The sequence below is a fragment of the Cetorhinus maximus genome, chromosome 3 (genome assembly GCF_964194155.1).
Source record: "Cetorhinus maximus chromosome 3, sCetMax3.hap1.1, whole genome shotgun sequence".
NCBI classification, from domain to species: Eukaryota; Metazoa; Chordata; class Chondrichthyes; order Lamniformes; family Cetorhinidae; genus Cetorhinus; species Cetorhinus maximus.
Window position 1 is genome coordinate 68,110,484 of NC_135881.1, and position 19,692 is coordinate 68,130,175.

General features: G+C 42.6%; 1 protein-coding gene across 4 annotated transcripts in view; it reads right to left on the reverse strand.

Moving 5' to 3' along the window:
* ctnnal1 (catenin (cadherin-associated protein), alpha-like 1) overlaps positions 1 to 19,692 on the reverse strand; it is a 395,162-nt gene that overhangs the window by 193,107 nt on the left and 182,363 nt on the right. For all 4 annotated transcript variants that reach the window (XM_078538519.1, XM_078538520.1, XM_078538521.1 and 1 more), the window contains one exon: positions 15,610 to 15,799. In XM_078538519.1, the coding sequence (XP_078394645.1) occupies positions 15,610 to 15,799 (190 nt within the window). The remainder of the gene's footprint in view (positions 1 to 15,609; positions 15,800 to 19,692) is intronic.

Consider the following 19,692-nt stretch of genomic DNA (forward strand, 5'->3'; position numbering starts at 1 on the left):
TTCCATGCCTTAGTCAGTCAACAGTGAGAAAATCATATTGAATTCTGCTAGTCTAATCTGATCCAAAAATTACAGATTATTGAGGTGTTAAAGTCTATGGGAACTTGTTTCCTACCGATATATTACCCAGTATAATTTTCCCCAACTCTGCACAGGTACCAAATCTGCACGATATATGTCATCATTATAGTGATCTCTCACCATATCTAGATGTGCTGCTGCTTAATATGGCATACAAAAACACATTTTGATTAACTAACTGCATTAAGTGCCTTAGAATGCCATCATCATGTACACAGAGTAACCAGGAAAATAAAACTGAGAAACAAAGAGTTTTGGGTGTAAAGAAGAAAGCATTTAAACTGGCTGCTCTCCTTGTTTCATTAAAAAAAGAACTTTTTTTGCTTTAGTAATACAGCCCACTGGGTTCCCCTAGCACCTGGACAAACTGACCATCAAGCAATAGTGTAAAGTTTTATTGTGCTTCTTCACCTTTCAACAATCACTATGAAAATACTTTTCACTCTATTTTATACAATTTCTTATTCGTTTCCCAGCTTGATTCGTGCTCCTTAGTTTTTTTTTGCTTTTTAAAACATTATGGGGAGAATTTTCCGGTTGGTGAGCGCTCGCCGATGCGTAAAATAACGCACAGTGACGTTGGGCGGGTGTCCCGACATCACCGCGTGTCATTTAGATTGTCAGTTCGGCGGGCGCGCGGCCAAGTCGGCTGCGCATAGGCTGAACTGTCAACGGCCTATTAGGCCTGTTAAAAACTAATTAAAATAGTTAAATGAGCTGCCCGTCCAACCTTAAGGTTGGTGGGCAGGTGAAGAGCCCAGGCGGCCTTCGCATTTTTCATGAAACCTCATCCACGGGCGGGATGAGGTTTCATGAAATGTTTAAAACTTCAATAAAAATTTTCAAAAAACTTCTTTGACATGTCCCAGCTCATGTGACACTGTCACATGAGGGAACATGTCAGAAAAGTTTTTAATTTCTTTATTTTGATGTTTAAAACTTAAACAAATCTCCCTGAGGCACCTCTGTGCTTCAGGGAGATTTCTGCGCTGCACGCGAAAGAGCGCAGGCCCCGGCTCAGGGAATCCCCCCCCGCCCGCACAGGGAGCGCTTAATGGGCCTTAATTGGCCCGCCATGTAAAATGGCGGCACGCACCCGACCGGAGGCGCCAATCAGGTTCGCGCTCGCTCCCACCCGCCTCCGCACAATCCCCCTGATGGGGGGAAAATTCAGCCCTATATATTTTCCCTTTCTTCCTCACAGTTCAATTACAATTAAATCAAATGGGGTAAAACAGCTAGAACAAACAAAATAATTTGGATATACCAACATTTTTACAAAAGACTGCTACAAGATCCTAGTGTGTGTCACAGGAAGGGCTTGCATTTATATAATCAGCTTTCATAGCTTCAGGGCATCCAAAATCTCCTTTTACAGCCAGTGAAGTACTCACAATTATAATGTAGTGAAAGGCAGCAGCCAATGTGCAAACAGCAAGGTCCCACAAATAGGAAAATAAATGGCCAGATTATTTGTCTTAACGATGTTGATAGATGGATAAATGTTGATAGGACAATGGGAGAACAAAACTACCCTTCTTTGAGCAGTGTATGGGCTCTTTTATGACCTGAAGAGGCAATCTGGCTTTCTTTTCATATTTCATTTGAAAGATGGCACTTTTGAAAGATGGCACCTCAAGCTTCCTCAGTACTGCCCCGAAAGCCAGTTTAGATTAAGTGCTCAAGTCTCTGGAGTGGGGCTTGCACCCACACTCATCAGACTCTGAGGTCAAAATATTAACCACCGAGTGGAAACTGAAATCACGTCAAGCCAAATGCGTCAGTACAAAATACTGCAATGCATATAAAATTATTACATACCCACACACACAAACACCCACATACGCAAAAGGTGAGGGTAGGATTGTGCTGGAGTGTTCCACCTGACATTAAATAGCCTGACACAGACTACCTAGGTTCACACATAAACTCAGCTTTTTGGCTAAAGACTGTATGCTGCTTTTAATTTCTGTAGAGGTGGACCACAGCAGGAACGAAAAAAAATAAAAAGCATTTTATTATATTCTAAAGTTAGTAGTGACACAGAGTTAATCTAAAGATAGCAGACTGATGAAAAGTTAATACGTGGGGTAAAATACAGGTTTAACTAATATCAATATTCTACAAGTATTTTAACATAAGGATTTGACCGATAAACAGAGAACCAGCTGCTAGGTAACTTCAGGAGTTGCAAGTGCTCTGTATTTAATGGGTTGAGAATAGTCCTTCTTTCAATTTCAAGGAGCAATTTTTATTATGCCTAAAACAAACTTAAGTGAAAAGAAGTGAACATGTGCTGCTACAAAATGTTTCAACTGAAATATTGATCGTATAACTGGTAACCACAGTAACAGTTCACAAAGGCAGAGATTAGTGGCTGCCAGGAAAATGAACCCTTTGGGTCAGACCTTAATTTAAAAAAATGGATAAGAGAGCATGCTACATGTTTGCGTTGATGGGCAGTGTAGTCAAAGAAACACAGGAGTACTTAAGATCTGGGGTCTCACTCAGAAGACACTGTCTGCAAGGACTGGAATACAGGGCACCACAAAGAAATGGCAGAAGAGGTTTCAAAAAGGTGATTATCTATCTGATGCATTCAGAGAAAATTGCACTTTCACAGCTTCCAATAAAGTGCAAAAAATGAGATAAAATGAATAGGCCATAATACAGTATATACCACTCTTCTAATGAACGGATGATAGCAATTGATTGACATGATTATCTTGGACGGTCGGGTTAGACAAATAAATAAAACAAAACCACGGTTTTACATCAAAAACAACAAAAAACGGCATTTCTATTTGAATCAGTTAACAATGCCAGTAACTTCCCAAAAGACCAGCAAGTGGGTTTAGTTTCTTTTACTGTAGAAGTTAGAATGGGGGCTTTCAGTCAACATTACCCCTCCAGTGCTTGTTTGTAAGGTGTAATAATGTCAACACCTGCCTTTCCACATTTCTCAAACAATACTGCAGCAAAACTACCAAGCGTATCAAAATAACCTTGAACAGTATCTAAATTAATACTTCAACATTAAGGTCAATTTTACTTCCCAGAGGGAAACCGCAAGAGTTGAGGACTCTTTTTCCAGTACTACTCCGGCCCCCTCCCACAACTCTTTCTCCAGTACATCGATGATTATTTTGGGGCTGCTTCATGCTCTCGTCTGGACCTGGAAAAATTTATTAATTTTGCTTCCAATCTCCACCCCTCCATCATTTTCACATGGTCCATCTCTGACACTTCCCTTCCCTTCCTTGACCTCTCTGTCTCAATTTCTGGTGATAGACTGTCCACCAATATTCATTACAAGCCTACACACTCCCACAGCTACCCCGACTACAGCTTCTCACACCCCGCTTCCTGTAAGGACTCCATCCCACTCTCTCAGTTCCTTCGCCTCCATCGCATCTGTTCTGATGATGCCACTTTTAAATACAGTCCCTCTGACATGTCTTCCTTCTTCCTTAACCGAGGTTTTCTACCCACGGTAGTTGACAGGGCCCTCAACCGTGTCCGGCCCATCTCCCGCCATCCGCCCTCACACCTTCCTCTCCCTCCCAGAAACATGATAGGGTCCCCCTTGTCCTCACTTATCAACCCACCAGCCTCCGCATTCAAAGGATCATCCTCCGCCATTTCCGCCAACTCCAGCATGATGCCACCACCAAACACATCTTCCCTTCACCCCCCCGGCGGCATTCCGCAGGGATCGTTCCCTCCGGGACACCCTGGTCCACTCCTCCATCACCCCCTACACCTCAACCCCTTCCCACGGCACCTTCCCATGCAACCGCAGAAGGTTCAACACCTGCCCCTTTATTTCCCCTCTCCTCACCGTCCAAGGGCCCAAACACTCCTTTCAAGTGAAGCAGCATTTCACTTGCACTTCCCTCAATTTAGTCTACTGCATTCGTTGCTCCCAATGCGGTTTCCTCTACATTGGAGAGGCCAAACACAGACTGGGTGACCGCTTTGCAGAACACCTTCGGTCTGTCCGCAAGCGTGACCCAGACCTCCCTGTCGCTTGCCATTTCAATACTCCACCCTGCTCTCAAGCCCACATGTCCGTCCTTGGCCTGCTGCATTGTTCCAGTGAAGCTCAACGCAAACTGGAGGAACAACACCTCATCTTCCGACTAGGCACTTTACAGCCTTCCGGACTGAATATTGAGTTCAACAATTTTAGATCATGAACTCTCTCCTCCAAACCCACCCCCTTTCTGATCCCCCCACTTTTTTTCCCAATAATTTATATAGATTTTTTCTTTTCCCACCTATTTCCATTATTTTTAAATGTATTTCCATCCATTGTTTTATCTCTACCTTTTAGCCTCTTTCGATCCCTTCCCTTCACCCCACCCCACCCCAACTAGGGCTATCTGTACCTTGCTTGTCCTGCTTTCTACCCTTAATTAGCACATTCTTTAGATAATATCACCACCTTCAACACCTCTGTCCTTTTGTCTGTGACATCTTTTGGCTATCTCCACCTATCACTGGCCCTCTGTCCAGCTCTACGACCCCCCGCCCCCACCACACCCCCACCTTAAACCAGCTTATATTTCACCTCCTTTCTATTTTTACTTAGTTCTGTTGAAGAGTCATACGGACTCGAAACGTTAACTGTGCTCCTATCCACAGAGGCTGCCAGACCTGCTGAGTTTTTCCAGGCATTTTTATTATTATTATAATTGAGATCCTGACCAACTGATTTTAGCCACTGGGCCCCATTACCATGCCATCAGTCCATTTCCTGCCTCTTGCTCTTCCTGGTCTCGCAAAGGAAAGTTTAAAAGCTTACCTTTCAGTGGCTCTTCACATCCCAGTTCTATTCGGACCTGTTTCTGCCTGGCAGGATAGCCATCACAGCTTCTTCATTCAAGACTGAGTTAAAATACCCATGGGTCTGACTGGTGTTAGTAGACTCCATGAGCACATTTTGGAGTATTAGCTTTTCAGTTTCAGGCAGGTGCCTTAACTGCCCATACAGAAGAGCACATTAAAAAAAAATCGGATGAAGCAGGATCCAGGCAGTTTTGCAGTGGGTGAGTAACCCAGAGTATTTTTACTGCCCCCCCTGTCTTGTTGCCACAGGGTGGGTAGCATTAAAATTCTCCCCATCGTTTCATCTCTCATTAAAGTCAGCACCTATTCAATGAATGGAGCCCATCTTTCAGTCACAACAAGCCAACATCGTGGACATCCAATTTAGAATTTGGCTTGATTTTTAGATGCACAAGAGAAGCAAATGTCTTCCTTCTAAATTTAAACGTGCAAATGCAGTATACTTTGCATTAATCTTTCCAGTTGCTCAAAAATATTGTGGAGATCCAAATGTACATTACCGTCATTCTTAAAAGGGGAAGCCCAAAATAACAATGACCTGGGGAAATGATTACAAACTCATTGGCTGCTATTTAATTCAAAAATTAAAAACTGAACTCGGAAGTTTGAACCAATATTTCCCTTGTACCCTCACTAGTACTGTCAGGTAGCTCATAATATGAGTTCTTTCTTTCAAGCATTGTTTAAACCTTCATTAATGTTAATCAGGTCTTTGCGGTCCAGCAGCTCCCCCATCACTGATGCTTCCGAAAATCAATCTCATTGCAGCACGCAGCTGATTTGCTCAGCTACACATAATCTCAAGAAAGATAGATCTGAAATGCCTGCTTTGATCAACAATTCAAAACAAATTATAATTGTGGATATGCTGAAAGGTCAATTCCCATTGCAGGTAACATTATCTGTATCCAACTGAGCACAGCTGCTTACGGCGGAAACTGCAAATTGCTTGCACAGACATTAAAGGCCACGAGTGATTTCCGAAGGTGCAGGACTGTAGCAACAAAGCAGAATTTTATTTTTTAAGAATTTATATCTTCAATCACATCAAAAAAGTCAGATACAAAGAATACAAGTCAGATAAATAATCCAAAAATGTATTCATCGTGGATCCAGGTGGAAACAAAACGAGAAGTGCAATTATTACTGCCCTGCCATTGTAATTGCTGTGTTGTCTGTTGCTCCCCCTCAATTTCTGAAGTCACTAGAGTTGAAATTGGGCATTGGCGGGAGTGCAAAACAAAATCACATTTGTCACCTGTTTTGCCACATGCCTGATTTTCAGTCTGTACTTGTGTTTGAGAGTGACTAATGGTTCTACAGCATTTTTACTTAAAATCAAAAATTTGCTGATTTCAATTATGTTTGTACTGACACAAGACCAACACAAAATCTTTGAGTGTGTATAAATGTTCACTTTTCAGGAACACAAAATAAATAGGCTTCAAAATCAAGCTTTCTTTAAATTAATTCATGGGATGTGGTTATTGCTGGCTAGCCCAGCATTTATTGCCCATCCCTAATTGCCCTTGTTCAGAGGACATAAGAGTCAACCATATTGCTGTGGGTCTGGAGTCACATGTAGGCCAGACCAGGTAAGGACAGCAGATTTCCTTCCCTAAAAGGCATTAGTGAACCAGATCGGTTTTTACAACAATCGACAATGGTTTCATGAGTCATCACTAGACTTTTTATTGAATTTAAATTCCACCATCTACCATGGTGGGATTTGAACCCAGGCCCCCAGAGCATTACCCTGGGTCTCTGGATTACTAGACCAGTGACAATACCGCAATATCATCTGCCCCCAATACCTGTGACAACTAGGCTTGTTAGGACCAAGTTATTACTGGAAAAATCATGTTTCATAAAGAATTTACATTTATATAGCACCTTTCACGTGGCCAAACATTTGAATCAAGAAATCATTCTGAGATATGCTATTACTAATCTCAAAAACTTCCCATCACTATCATTTGCACTGATAGGGCCATAACCAGCTTTACATCACTCCAGTGTTACCTAACTCAGATTATTCCAGACAAGCCAGGATTTGGAATGGCAAAATGTAGAATCAAACACAGTTCAAGTGGATGCAATAGAGGTAATTTTCTGATGCTACTATTATTACATAAAGCCACACTAGAGATGAGTACAATATTAAGATTCAAGCTCGCAGGAAGTGGAACCACACAAAATTATTCAAAATGTGTTGAATCATGCCAACCAATGATGCCCATTCACCTTCAAGTCCCTGTAGTAGTAGTAATAATAGGGTCTGGTACATACAGGGTTAATTTGGGACTGAGTACAGTACCGCCCAGAGAGTGATGTAAGAAGGCACATGACCCAGGACCAGCGTCAACCTAGAGATGGACAGAGATGTGTAAAGACCTAGGATGGAGTCAGCTCCATATCTGTACCCTTGACTGTATATATGATTTTAGTTATGAATTGTTAATAAAGACTTGCTATTAATATACTCAAGACTACAAAGCCTACTTCATGGCATCCGAAGTAGGATTCTTCATGATGGCAGGGTCCGGATCAAAAACCCTTATCCTCACAAGAATACAGAAAAACTAAGAAACAGGACACCTTCAATGGAATCTGAACTGAAACCAACTCACAAGTGAAGCTACAGACATGGAGAAAATTCACCAAAAACGTAAAAGCTCAAGAGACAGAAGAGCCTGGAAGCAAAAAGGTAGAAGTTTCATTCTAGCATAAGACTCCACTAAACCTCCCTTGAAATCAAGCTTCAGCAAGCAAAGCTCACAGCCTGCAAGGGTGAGATTTTTTTTAAATGCCAGACCAGCCAGTCCTGAGAAGCCCCTTTTCATTCATTCAGTCAGAAGCACCGTTTGAAAGAAACCCGTCACTAATCCCAATCCCTGACTCAGTCTCAACACGTGGCTCCCGAGTTCAGCAAAGAAAAAAATAAATTAAATTAATGATAACTTCAACTATTTCGGGTACCTCATGGCCATTCAATTCCCTAAACAGCAAGCCTGCGGTTCTTTTCTACATGTCCTGGCTTGCAACGCTATACTGCTGATTAAATTAAATCAGCAGCCAGTGACCAATGCGCCATTGCAGACCCTTCTTCTTCAGGCAGAAGCACGCCACCGTCATTTTGGAAAGCTTGCCAAAAACCGGCAAACATGGGGAGGTCCATTGTTTGGCAGTGAACGGCGACGCCACCTAGGACACCTGTAATCTCTTAAAGCTGTACCCACACTTTTAAAAATCTTCAAAATGGATCGCAATTCCACACTTCCAGCTCCACTGGGGTTCATCCAAGGCCCAGACCAGTCACAGAATTGGAGCCTTCGGAGAAAAAGATTTTTAAGATACAGCACTGCTACAGGCCTAAATAAAAAAGCTGAAGCAGAACAAGTCAATACACTTTTTTACTCGACTGGGGCAATTGCAGACGACATCATTGTACGACAAGCTACATTTGATGTTTTGAAATCCTTCGACGTTTAGTTTGACCTGAGATCCGATAAAATATTAGAGAGAGACAAATTTAATGAGAGTCCAACTGCCTGGGGAACCTGTTGATTCCTTCATCAATCATCTCGACAGGCTGGCAGAGTAATGTGAATATGGCAATGTAAAATCTGAGCTCATCAGAGACAGAATAGTGATGGGTGTTGCAGATGATTCACTCTCTGACCTCCTAAAAGCTAAAGATGATCTTGCCCTAGACAAGGCAATCTAACTTGTTAGACTGTCTGAGCTACGTGTACACAGGACCATCCTAAGGGAAGAGAACACTCTTGGGGCAGGAACCAACCATCAGTCCACCTTATCAGGTCACAGAAATGCATCCATCCAAGGCAAGGAAAGCAATTCCTGAACCACCCAGCAGAGCAATATTGCCAGTGCTGTGGTGATCAGTGTCCTGCGAGCACTGCCCAATGCTTCCACTGAAACCAACAGGGACACTTTGAGAAATTGTGCAAGTCAAAACCCCAGCAGCGCACAGATAGCCAAAAATTAATCCACAAGGTCGAGACTGAAAACCAAAGGACACACAGCCATGCTTCTTGGGTAAGATCAAAGAATGGGGTTCTTCATTTGAATGCTGGCATCCTGGTCATCCAACAAATTTTAAATTCTATTCAGGTGCCAGCATGACAGTCCTGTCTGACAAGGAACCATGGCTCCAAGGCCTTTGGATTCAAATGACGGATACTTCACTTTATGGAGTAAGGGGAGTCCAACACCCACTCATCGGCATGATCCTTGAACCACTGAAATATGGCAATAAACAGATCTTTGAGCTGATGTATGTTGTCTGGAATTAGTCTCTCTCTCTTCTGAGCAGGGATGCATGCATAGACCTAGATCTCCTCCAGACGGCAGAAGATGTCAAGATAACCACTGTCGTTAGCCAGTCAGAACAGCATGGTCCGGAGTCCTCACACACCATAGAGTATTCAGACTCTGATTTCACCTGCAATTGCTCTTCTCTTTTTGTGGAGCAGGTTTATCCATCATCATTCCAGGCCCTGAAAGTCGCCAGTGGTCAGACCAACCTACAGCACATGAGATTACCATAGCACCTCTGGTGGAAATCATACCAGAAAAGGATGAACAGTCTGAGGAGCCTCTACCTCCAACTACGATGATGGCACAGTTGGTATACACACCAATCACAATACACAACTTCCAGCCAGTGTGCCAGAACCACAAGGGATGCTGGAACCTCGTAACAGTCTCGCATCATCAACAAAAAACGGAGGTGAGCATGCTATTCAATCTTCTTCTTGCCGCAGGAACATCCTTCCTCAGCCTCAGAGAGCTTCCCGAGGTCCTAAATGGAGAAAGAAGAAAAGGCACCACCAAACCAGCCAGACCAACCAGGTGTGGTTTAACATCAAGCGATGGAAAAAAACAGATTAAACCATACCCAGATGCCAGCCCAACCTCCAAGCCAATAACAAGAGCCAGAAATACCAGAGCCTATCACTCTCCCAACAGAACAGCGAATGAGATGTGGAAGGGTTATAAGGCCTCCAGACTGCCTGAACCTCTAACTTGAAAGGGGAAGATGAGGCAGTGAGACTGTTGTTAATGTTAATACTGTAATAGCAATGATGTTGGAATAGCATTAAGGTTGTAACAATAAGGTAAATGCACAAGACTCAACATGTAAGGTTTTAAGTAAACTAAAGTAACTCTATATCCATGGGATAAAGGCTTGGGGGGGGAGGTGTAGTAGTAAGGTCTGGTACATATGGGGTTAATGTGGGACTGAGTACAGTACTGCCCACACAGTGATGTAAGAAGGCACATGACCCAAAGCTGGGGTCAGTTTAGAGATGTAAGAGATGTATTAAGGCCTAGGATGGAGTCAACTCCATCCCTGTATCCTCTACTTGCTGTTAATATATTCAAGGCTATGAAGCCTATTTCAGAGTGTCCAAAGCAGGATTCTTCAGTCCCCTTATAGCCACTATGCCAACTTGGTGCCAATTTATGTCAATCCATGCCTCCCCACGCACTACCTTTTGCCCTTACACCCTCCATGCCAACTCACCTAGTATCAACCATGGCAGACTTGAGGAGCCATGGTGAGATGAAATAAAGTTCTAAGTATCAATTACAGACTTCACTATAGTAAACATCACTGTATTTTTGGTAAATGTCCATTCAATATATTTATATCCTTCCAATACTTAATCCCTTATAAAAACAAACATTTGTATTCATAGCCCCATATCATAGACAGCTAATCCCTTAATAACCTCTCAGAGCTAAAAATCAAAATGTGAACGGACAACCCCCCACCCCTCAACACCATTGTAATAATGATAGGTTGTAGAAGCAGTCAAGCAGTAATAATATTATGATGATAGCCCTTAGCGTTCTGTCCAGACATAGCAGGCTATCTCATTTTCAAAGCTAAAGAGCAGGGGATTTAAATAACTTGGCAGTTCCATAGATCTTATCCACTGTTTACGTACATTCAAGTCTTAAAAATCATAAGTTATACCCTGTGGCGAATAGAACTTGCTCCAGAAAAATGGGTTCTGTTTGAACTCAGCACTGATTTCAAATGTCCCTGGCTGGGTTCAGGTTTCCTGTGAATCACATACCATCTCATTTCCCCCCAGCACCCCAGTGAAATAGGATCTATTGGAAATGGAGGAGGGATTTCCAGATCCGGGGTCCCAGCTCCATTTTGACTGAGACGCTGAGACTCCATGACTCGGTGAAAATCCAGGCCATTGTTTTTGTATTTCAAATTAAACAAATAAAATTCTCAAATAAATCACGCTTGCATATAAATACGAAGAGCAGTAAAAGACTATCAGACCCACCAAACTTGCTCTAACCGAATATGGTGTACACTGACCCATTCCAAACCATGCAATTCCTCGGGAGAGGCAAAAAAAACCTCAGTGAGAGAGGAAAGATTCTAGAAAAAGTGACAGTGTGAGGAAAAAAGCCAAGAGATTCAGATATCACCATGAAAAATGGGTGAAACAGAAGGAATAAGTAACATACAGAAAGACCGAGGGAGGCAGAAAGTAGGAAAACAGAGAAAAGGTTCCAGAAAGAAACATTCACATGGGCACATTTTAAAGTATTTTACACTCAAAGAATGGCTTGCATTTGTATAGCAGCTTTCACGACTGTAGGATATCCCAAAGTGCTTTATAGCCAAATAAGTACTAGTGTATTCACTGTTGTAATATAGGAAGCTAACCTATGCACAGCAAGCTCCCACAAACAGTGCAATGATGGCCAGATAATTTGTTTTTAAGATATTGGTTGGGGGATAAATATTGGTCAGGATGCCAGAGTTAAATAGTGCCGTGGAATCTTTTAATTCATCCAAGGAGGCAGATGGGACCTGGGTTTAGCGTCCAATCTGAAAGGCTGCATGCCTTCAGAGGAGCACTGGATATATGGGACCTTAGTGAACACTAGGACCGACAGTTTTTTTTTAATCATTCAAGGGATGTGAGTTTCACTGGCTGGACCAGCATTTATTTCCCATGCCTAATTGACCTTGAGAAGTTGGCGGTGAGCTGCCTTCTTGAACCACTGCAGTCCCTGTGGTGTAAGTACACCCACAGCGCTGATAGGAAGGGAGTTCCAGGATTTTGACCCAGCGACAGTGAAGGAACGGCGATATAATTCCAAGTCAGGATGGTGAGTGGCTTGGAAGGGAACTTCCAGGTGACAGTGTTCCCATGTATCTGCTGCCCTTGTCCTTCTAGATGGTAGTGGTTGTGGGCTTGGAAGGTGCTGTTTAAGGAGCCTTTGTGAACTTCTGCAGTGTATCTTGTAGATGGTACACACTGCTGCTTCTGTGCGTGGGTGGTGTGGAGAGTGAATGTTTGTGGATGGGGTGCCAATCAAGCGGGCTGCTTTGTCCTGGATGGTGTCAAGTGCCTTGAATGTTGTTGGAGCTGCACTAAGCCAGGCAAGTGGAGAGTATTCCATCACACTCCCAACTTGTGCCTTGTAGATGGTGGACAGGCTTTGGGGAGTCACGGGGTGAGTTACTCGCTGCAGGATTCCTAGCATCTAACCTATTCCCGTAGCTACAGTATTCACATGGCTCGTCTAATTCAGTTTTTAGTCAATGGTAACCCCAGGCTGTTGATAATGATGGTAATGCCGTTGAATGTCAAGGGACGATGGTTGGATTCTCTTTTGTAGGAGATGGTCATTGCCTGACACTTGTGCGGTGCAAATATTACTTGCCACTTGTCAGCCCAAGTCAGGATGTTGTCCAGGTCTTGCTGCATTTGGATATGGACTGCTTCAGTATCTGGGGAGTTGCGAATGATGCTGAACATTGTGCAATCATCAGTGAACATCCCTACTTCTGACCTTATGATAGTGGGAAGGTCGTTGATGAAGCAACTGAAGATGTTTAGGCCAAGGACATTACCCTGAGGAACTTCTGCAATGATGTCCTGGAGCTGAGATGAGTGACTTCCAACAACCACAACCATCTTCCTTTGTGCTAGCTATTACTCCAACTAGCAGAGAATCTTCCCCCTGATTCCCATTGACTCCAGTTTTGCTAGGGCTTCTTGACGCCACACTCGGACAAATGTGGCCTTTATGTCAAGGGCAGTGACTCTCACCTCACCTCTGGAGTTCACCTCTCTTGTGCATGTTTGAACCAAGGCTGTAATGAGGCCAGGGGCCGACTGGCCCTGGAGGGATCCAAACTGAGCATCTGTGAGCAGGTTATTGCTAAGTAAGTGCCGCTTGATAGCACTGTTGATGACACCTTCCATCACTTTACTGATGATCAAAAGTAGACTGATGGGATGGTAATTGGCCAGGTTGGATTTGTCCTGCTTTTTGTGAACACGACAAACCTGGGCAAGTTTCCACATTGCTGGGAAGATGAGAGCATTGTAGATGTACTGGAACAGCGTAGCTCTGGGCTCAGCAAGTACTATTGCTGGAATATTGCCAGGTCCTGTAGCCTTTGCAGTATCTAGTGCCTTCAGCCATTTCTTGATATCATGTGGTGTGAATCGAATTGGCTGAAGACTGGCATCTGTGATGCTGGGGACCTCCACAGGAGGCCAAGATGGATCATCCACTTGGCACTTCTGGCTGAAGATTGTAGCCTTATCTTTTGCACTGACATGCTGGGCTCCCACATCATCGAGGATGGGGATATTTGTGGGGCCTCCCACAAATTGTGAGCTGTTCAATTGTCCACCAGTATTCATGGCTAGTTGTAGCTAGACTGCAGAGCTTAGATCTGATCCATTGGTTATGGAATCGCTTAGCTCTGTCTATCACTTGCTGCTTATGCTGTTTGGCACGTAAGTAGTCCTGTGTAATAGGCTCACCAGGTTGACAGCTCATTTTTATGTATGCCTGGTGCTGCTCCTGGCATGCCCTCCTACACTCTTCATTGAACCAGTGTTGATCCACTGGCTTAGTGGTAATGGTATGCTGGGCCATGAGGTTGCAGACTGTGGTTGAGTACAATTCTGCTGCTGCTCATGGTCCACAGCATCTCATCGTTGCTAGATCTGTTCTAAATCTATCCCATTTAGCACAGTGGTGCCACACAACACGACGGCGGGTAACTTCAATGTGAAGAGGGATTTTGTCTCCACAACAATTATGCGGTGGTCACTCCTGCCGATACTGTCATGGACAGATGCATCTGCGGCAGGCAGGTTGGTTGGATGAGGTCAAGTATGTATTTCCCTCTTGTTGGTTCCCTCACTACCTGCCACAGACCCACTCTTGCAGCTATGTCCTTTAGGACTCGACCAGCTCGGACAGTAGTGATGCTACCGAGCCACTCTTAGTGATGGGCATTGAAGTCCCCCACCCAGAGAACATTCTGTGTCCCTGCCACCCTCAGTGCTTCCTCCAAGTGGTGTTCAACATGGAGGAGCACTGATTCATCAGCTGATGGGGGTGCGGTACATGCCAATCAGCAGGAAGTGTTTGACCTGAAGCCATGAGACTTCATGGGGTCCGGAGTCAATGTTGAGGGCTCCCAGGGCAACCCACTCCCAACTGTATACCACTGTAACGCCACCTCTGCTGGGTCTGTCCTGCCGGTGGGACAGGACATACCCAGGGATGGTGATGGTGGTGTCTGGGACATTGTCTTTAAGGTGTGATTCCGTGAGTATCACTATGTCAGGCTGTTGCTTGACTCATCTGTGAGACAGCTCTTCCAATTTTGGCACAAGCCCCCAGATGCTAGTAAGGAGGACTTTGTAGGGTCTGAGTTTGTTGTTGTTGTTTCTGGTGTCTAGGTCCATCCGGTTTCATTCCTTTGAAACTTTTTAGCTGTTTAATAACAGCTGAATGGCTTGCGAAGCCATTTCAGAGGGCGTTTAAGAGTCAACCACATTGCTGTGGGTCTGGAGTCACATGTAGGTCAGACCAGGTAAGGGCGACAGATTTCCTTCCCTATAGTGCATTAGATGGGCTTTTATGACAATTGACAATGGTTTCATGATCATCATTAGACCTTTAATTCCAGATTTTTAATTGAATTCAAATTTCACCACCTGCTGTGGTGGGATTCAAACCCAGGTCCCCAGAGCATTACCCTGGGTCTCTGGATTCCTTGTCCAGCGACAATACTACTACGCCACTGCCTCCCCTAACCAGTGTATCCCCTTAACCAGTTTAAATATTAAGAGTGAGCAAAAGGAAGGACTGAGAATGAGGGTGAATTAGATTGGATGAATTCAATGCTAAATCAGATACCCTCTCTTTATTTAGTGTAAGGCTGAATTAGAAGAGGGAAGAAATATGTTTAGAAAGGAAAATAATTAGTTTTTACAATCTCCAAAAGCAGTTCACAACCTGGTAGAATGAGAAGCCTCACTTTTATTATTTAAATTTTGGGCTCGAGAGGTTGATTGGCAGTCATTAACAATCATTACACTAAAAGGGTACTTATGCTATTAATTACTGGACATAAAACTTGTTGTGACAAATTTAGTGGGCAATTAATGTGGAAATGAAGCAACTTCATGAAAATCATGGGAAGGTTAAACCCAAGATTTTGCTTTTGCGAAACTAACAGTATATCTCTTCCTGCCACATGTTGCTGGTCAATTTTCACATTAATAGTGGCATATGCAGTTCAGACACCATTAATTTTTCAGCCCAATCCCTTGTAATGCACCATAAGGCAGAACCTACCTGCTCTCCGTGCCTCCTGGCAAGCAAAGTACATTTCTTCTTTTAACTCTTCATTTTCATTAGCTATTGCTTCACCAACAGTGACGAATCTTCCAACGGCCAGACTCACTGCTTGCCCTACACGTTGAATTGCTCGCAGTGTTTTCTCCGATTTCTTTGGTTTCTCCTTATGGTTGATCAGTGTTGTGATCTACAGCCAAAGGAAAAAAATCAGGCAATTAAGCTTTAAAATCTTTTTTCAGATCTTACAAATTGTTCTAAATACTTGCCTAGATGAATGATCACTGAATTAAAAATTGAATTAGCGTATATAACAAAACGGTATATTGCTACTAGTGCCCTGGTCATTTGAAGGGGCACTAGTAGAAATATACTAGGGGCAAAATCAGATGCGCTCAAAACTCAAACTCATTTACTATGTATGAATTTCAGCAGTCCGCAAAAGATTAGTTTCCTAACAGAAACACCTCGATTCTAATGGATGGAACAAGGATAGGCAGCAGTGAAGACAACTACACGCTTAATAGAGTTCTAAATAATGTAGTTAGAGTCACCTAATTCCTCACTGCAAAAGGCTTTATCAAACTTATACAAATTACATATATATGAATTAGGAGCTGGAGGAGGCCAATTGGCCCCAAGAGCAGCAACTCTACTTTCCCATTTAGCCCCTATATTTTTACTCCTTTGTCTACCAAGAATCTATCTAACTTAGCCTTAAGAATATTCAATGACCTTGTCTCCACTGTTCTCTGGGAAAGAGAAATCTACAGACTAATAGCCCTCAAAAAAAAATACAATTATATCTTTTCTGAAATAAGAAGACCAAAATTGTGCACAATACTCCAGATGTGGTCTCACCAACACCCTGTACAATTGTAGCAGAACTTCCCTACTTTTTTTTATTCCATTCCCCTTGCAATGAACAGCAACATTACATTTGCCTTCCTAGTCACTTGCTGTACCTGGTTACGAACTGTGATTCATGTCCCAGGGCAGCCGAGAGATTGCAGAATTCTGCATCACAGAATTCTGCAATCTCTCGCCATTGAAATAATATACTGCTTTTCTATTCTTCCTTCCAAAGTGGACACGTTCACATTGTAATTAATAGCATGAGTACCCTTTTAATGTAATGATTGCTAATTACCGCCAAACAACCTCTCTGGCCTAAAAATTAAATTGTAAAAGTGAGGCATCTCGTTCTATCAGGTTGTGAACTGTTATTGGAGATTTTAAAAACTAATTATTTTCCTTTCTGTATATTTCTTTCCACATTAAATTCCATCTGCCAAGTTTTTTTGCCCACTCACTTAACCTATCTATATCCCTCTGCAGACTCCTTACATCCTCTTCACAACTAACTTTCCTACCTATCTTTGTGTCATCAGTAAATTTAGCAGTCATACATTCAGTCCCTTCATCCATGTCATTGATATAGATTGTAAACAGTTGAGGCCCCAGCACTAATCTCTGTGGCATTCCACTAGTTACAGCGTGACAACCCAAAAAATGGCCCATTTATCCCTACTCTCTACTTCACATCAGCTAACCAATTCTCTATCCATGTTAATATGTTACCCCCTACACCATGGGCTCTTATTTTGTGTAGTAACCCTTGATGTGGCACCTAATTAAATGCCTTTTTTCAAATCCAAGTACACCATTTCTACAGGTTCTCCATTATCCACATTGCTTGTTACTTCCTCAAGGGACTCTAATAAAATTAGTATCACATGATTTCCCTTTCACAAAACCATGCTGACATGGAAATACATGGTATTTTGTTGACAGCTACTGAAATACTTGATCGTGATACAAAAAGAACATCTGGCTCAATTCTCTACCATTTAACATAAGAAATGTCAATCAATCTGTTCAAAAGCAATAGCAAAAAGATACGAGAAAAGAAGAAAAGAAAAAAGGATAAGAAAAGCATTTATATAGTGCTTTTCATGACCACTGGACATCCTAAAGTGCTTTACAACCAATGGAGTGCTCTTGAAGTATAATCACTGTCAGTCAGTTTGTGAAATATTAACCAGGACACAAGGGATAACTCCCCTGCCCTTCTTCAAAATAGTGCCATGGGAATTTTTACATACACCTGAGGGGGCAGGTTTAATGTCTCATTTGCTCCCTCTGTACTGCATTGGAGTGTCAGCATAAATTGTTGTGAGAGAACAGAAAGCATATTTCATGGCACTTTTATTAAGTTAGTGAGTTCAGAAAGGGAGAATTATAAAGTTACCGAAATCAAGGACACAGAATTGCAATGACTTTGTTATTACAAACTTTGAACTTTATGGTTAGGTTTTAAAATGTCACCTTTAATTTAATGTGGAACAAAATGTTCTGAATGGGGAGGAGGTGGTGATCATACTAACTCTGTCCAAGGTCAGACCCACGCGATCTGGTTGTCATGGGGAATGAAAACCCAAACCGAGACTACTGAAAATCAAGTGACACCTTTTCACATCTTGACACAAAAGAGGAACTGCTGCTTTTTGGAGGCAGAAACATGGAAAAAGAGAGACAAAAGCAGCTACAGCTGTGAAGAGCTGAAAAAGACTGTTTTTATGTTAGTAGCCAAGCAGTTTGCTGGTGAGAGCTGGTTCACTGTTCAAAGAACAGAGCAGAAAAGATGGAATTTTTGGAGATTTAAGGAACCCCCAAGGGGTTGCCAATGTGGGCCTTGCAGGTGGAAATCTGTTCTGGAATCCTCAGACCGGTTGGCCAATTTTTGAAGGATGTCGGAAAATTTGCTCTGGCATTACAATGAGAAACGAGTCTGCTGGAGGCTGGGTATGTCTTGACATTTAATCTTGCAATACTACACATCTGGCAGCAGTGCAATACACAGGAAAAGGAGTTGAATAAGTATCCCAATTGAGTTAATCACTTAATGCAAAATACCTTTTCTTTAGTTTGGTGGTATTAGTTTGTTGCATTAAGAGTGTTAAAGCATGAAATCTTCTCCGGTGATTCTTTCAGTCGGTCGCAGGGAAATTCAACTTTCTTTAACAAGTTATTAGTCTTTATGGGGAGCTTAACATTAAGAAGAACCGAAAATGCTGGAATTACTCAAAAGGACAGACAGCATTGTGTGGAGAGAGAGTTAATGTTTCAGTTTGGTAATTTAAAAAAAAAATCAGAATTGGAGAGAGTTGGATGAGTAACAGGTTTTAAGCAAGTACAGGGGCAGGGGGAGTGAAGAACCAAAGGTCTTCGGCACAGTGGAAGGCAGGGGAGATTAAATGACAACAGGGATGATAGTGCAAGACAAAAGGAGATGATATTGGAACAAGTAGAATGAATGATAGAATCTAAGGACTTATTATTGTAAACCCAACCAGTCTTTCAATTTCTACAGTGTGCATAGAAACATAGAAAAGTAACAGCACTGAAGGAAACCATTCAAGCCCACCTTGTCTGCATTGTCCGAAAGAGAGTTATCAAGTCTAATCTCTAGCTCTAGCTCTTTGTCCAAAGCCTTGTAAATTACAGTGCTTCAAGCACTTTTTAAAGTGTAACAGGGCTTCTACCTCCACCACCCTTTCAGAAAGCAAGTTCCAGACACTCCTCCATCACCCTGAGTGGAAAAAATTCTCTTTAATTCTTCTCAAGTTCTTCCACCAATTACTTTAAAATCAATGCCCTCTGGTTATTGACCTCATTGCTTATGGGACTAGGTCCCTCCTATTCACCCTATCTAGGCTCCTCATTGTTTCCTATGCCTCAATTAATTCACCCTTTAGTCTCTACATTTCAAAGAAAACACCCCTAGCCTATCCAACCTTTCCTCATTGTTCAAATTCTCCATTCCTGGCAGCATCCTCTTAAATCTCTCCTCTATTTGCTCTAGTGTGGTCACATCATTCCCGCATTGCGGTGATTAGAGCCGACACCTTATCCTAGCTGTGGCCTAGTATTTTATACAGTTTGAACATATCCTCACTGCTCTTACACTCTTGATATCCTTCTGTCTCATGATATGGCAGTTTTCACCTTGGTAGTCAACCCTGTGTTTTAACAGGAGACCCACTCTGGCATGGCAATCTCTTTTAGAATTTTCTACAGATC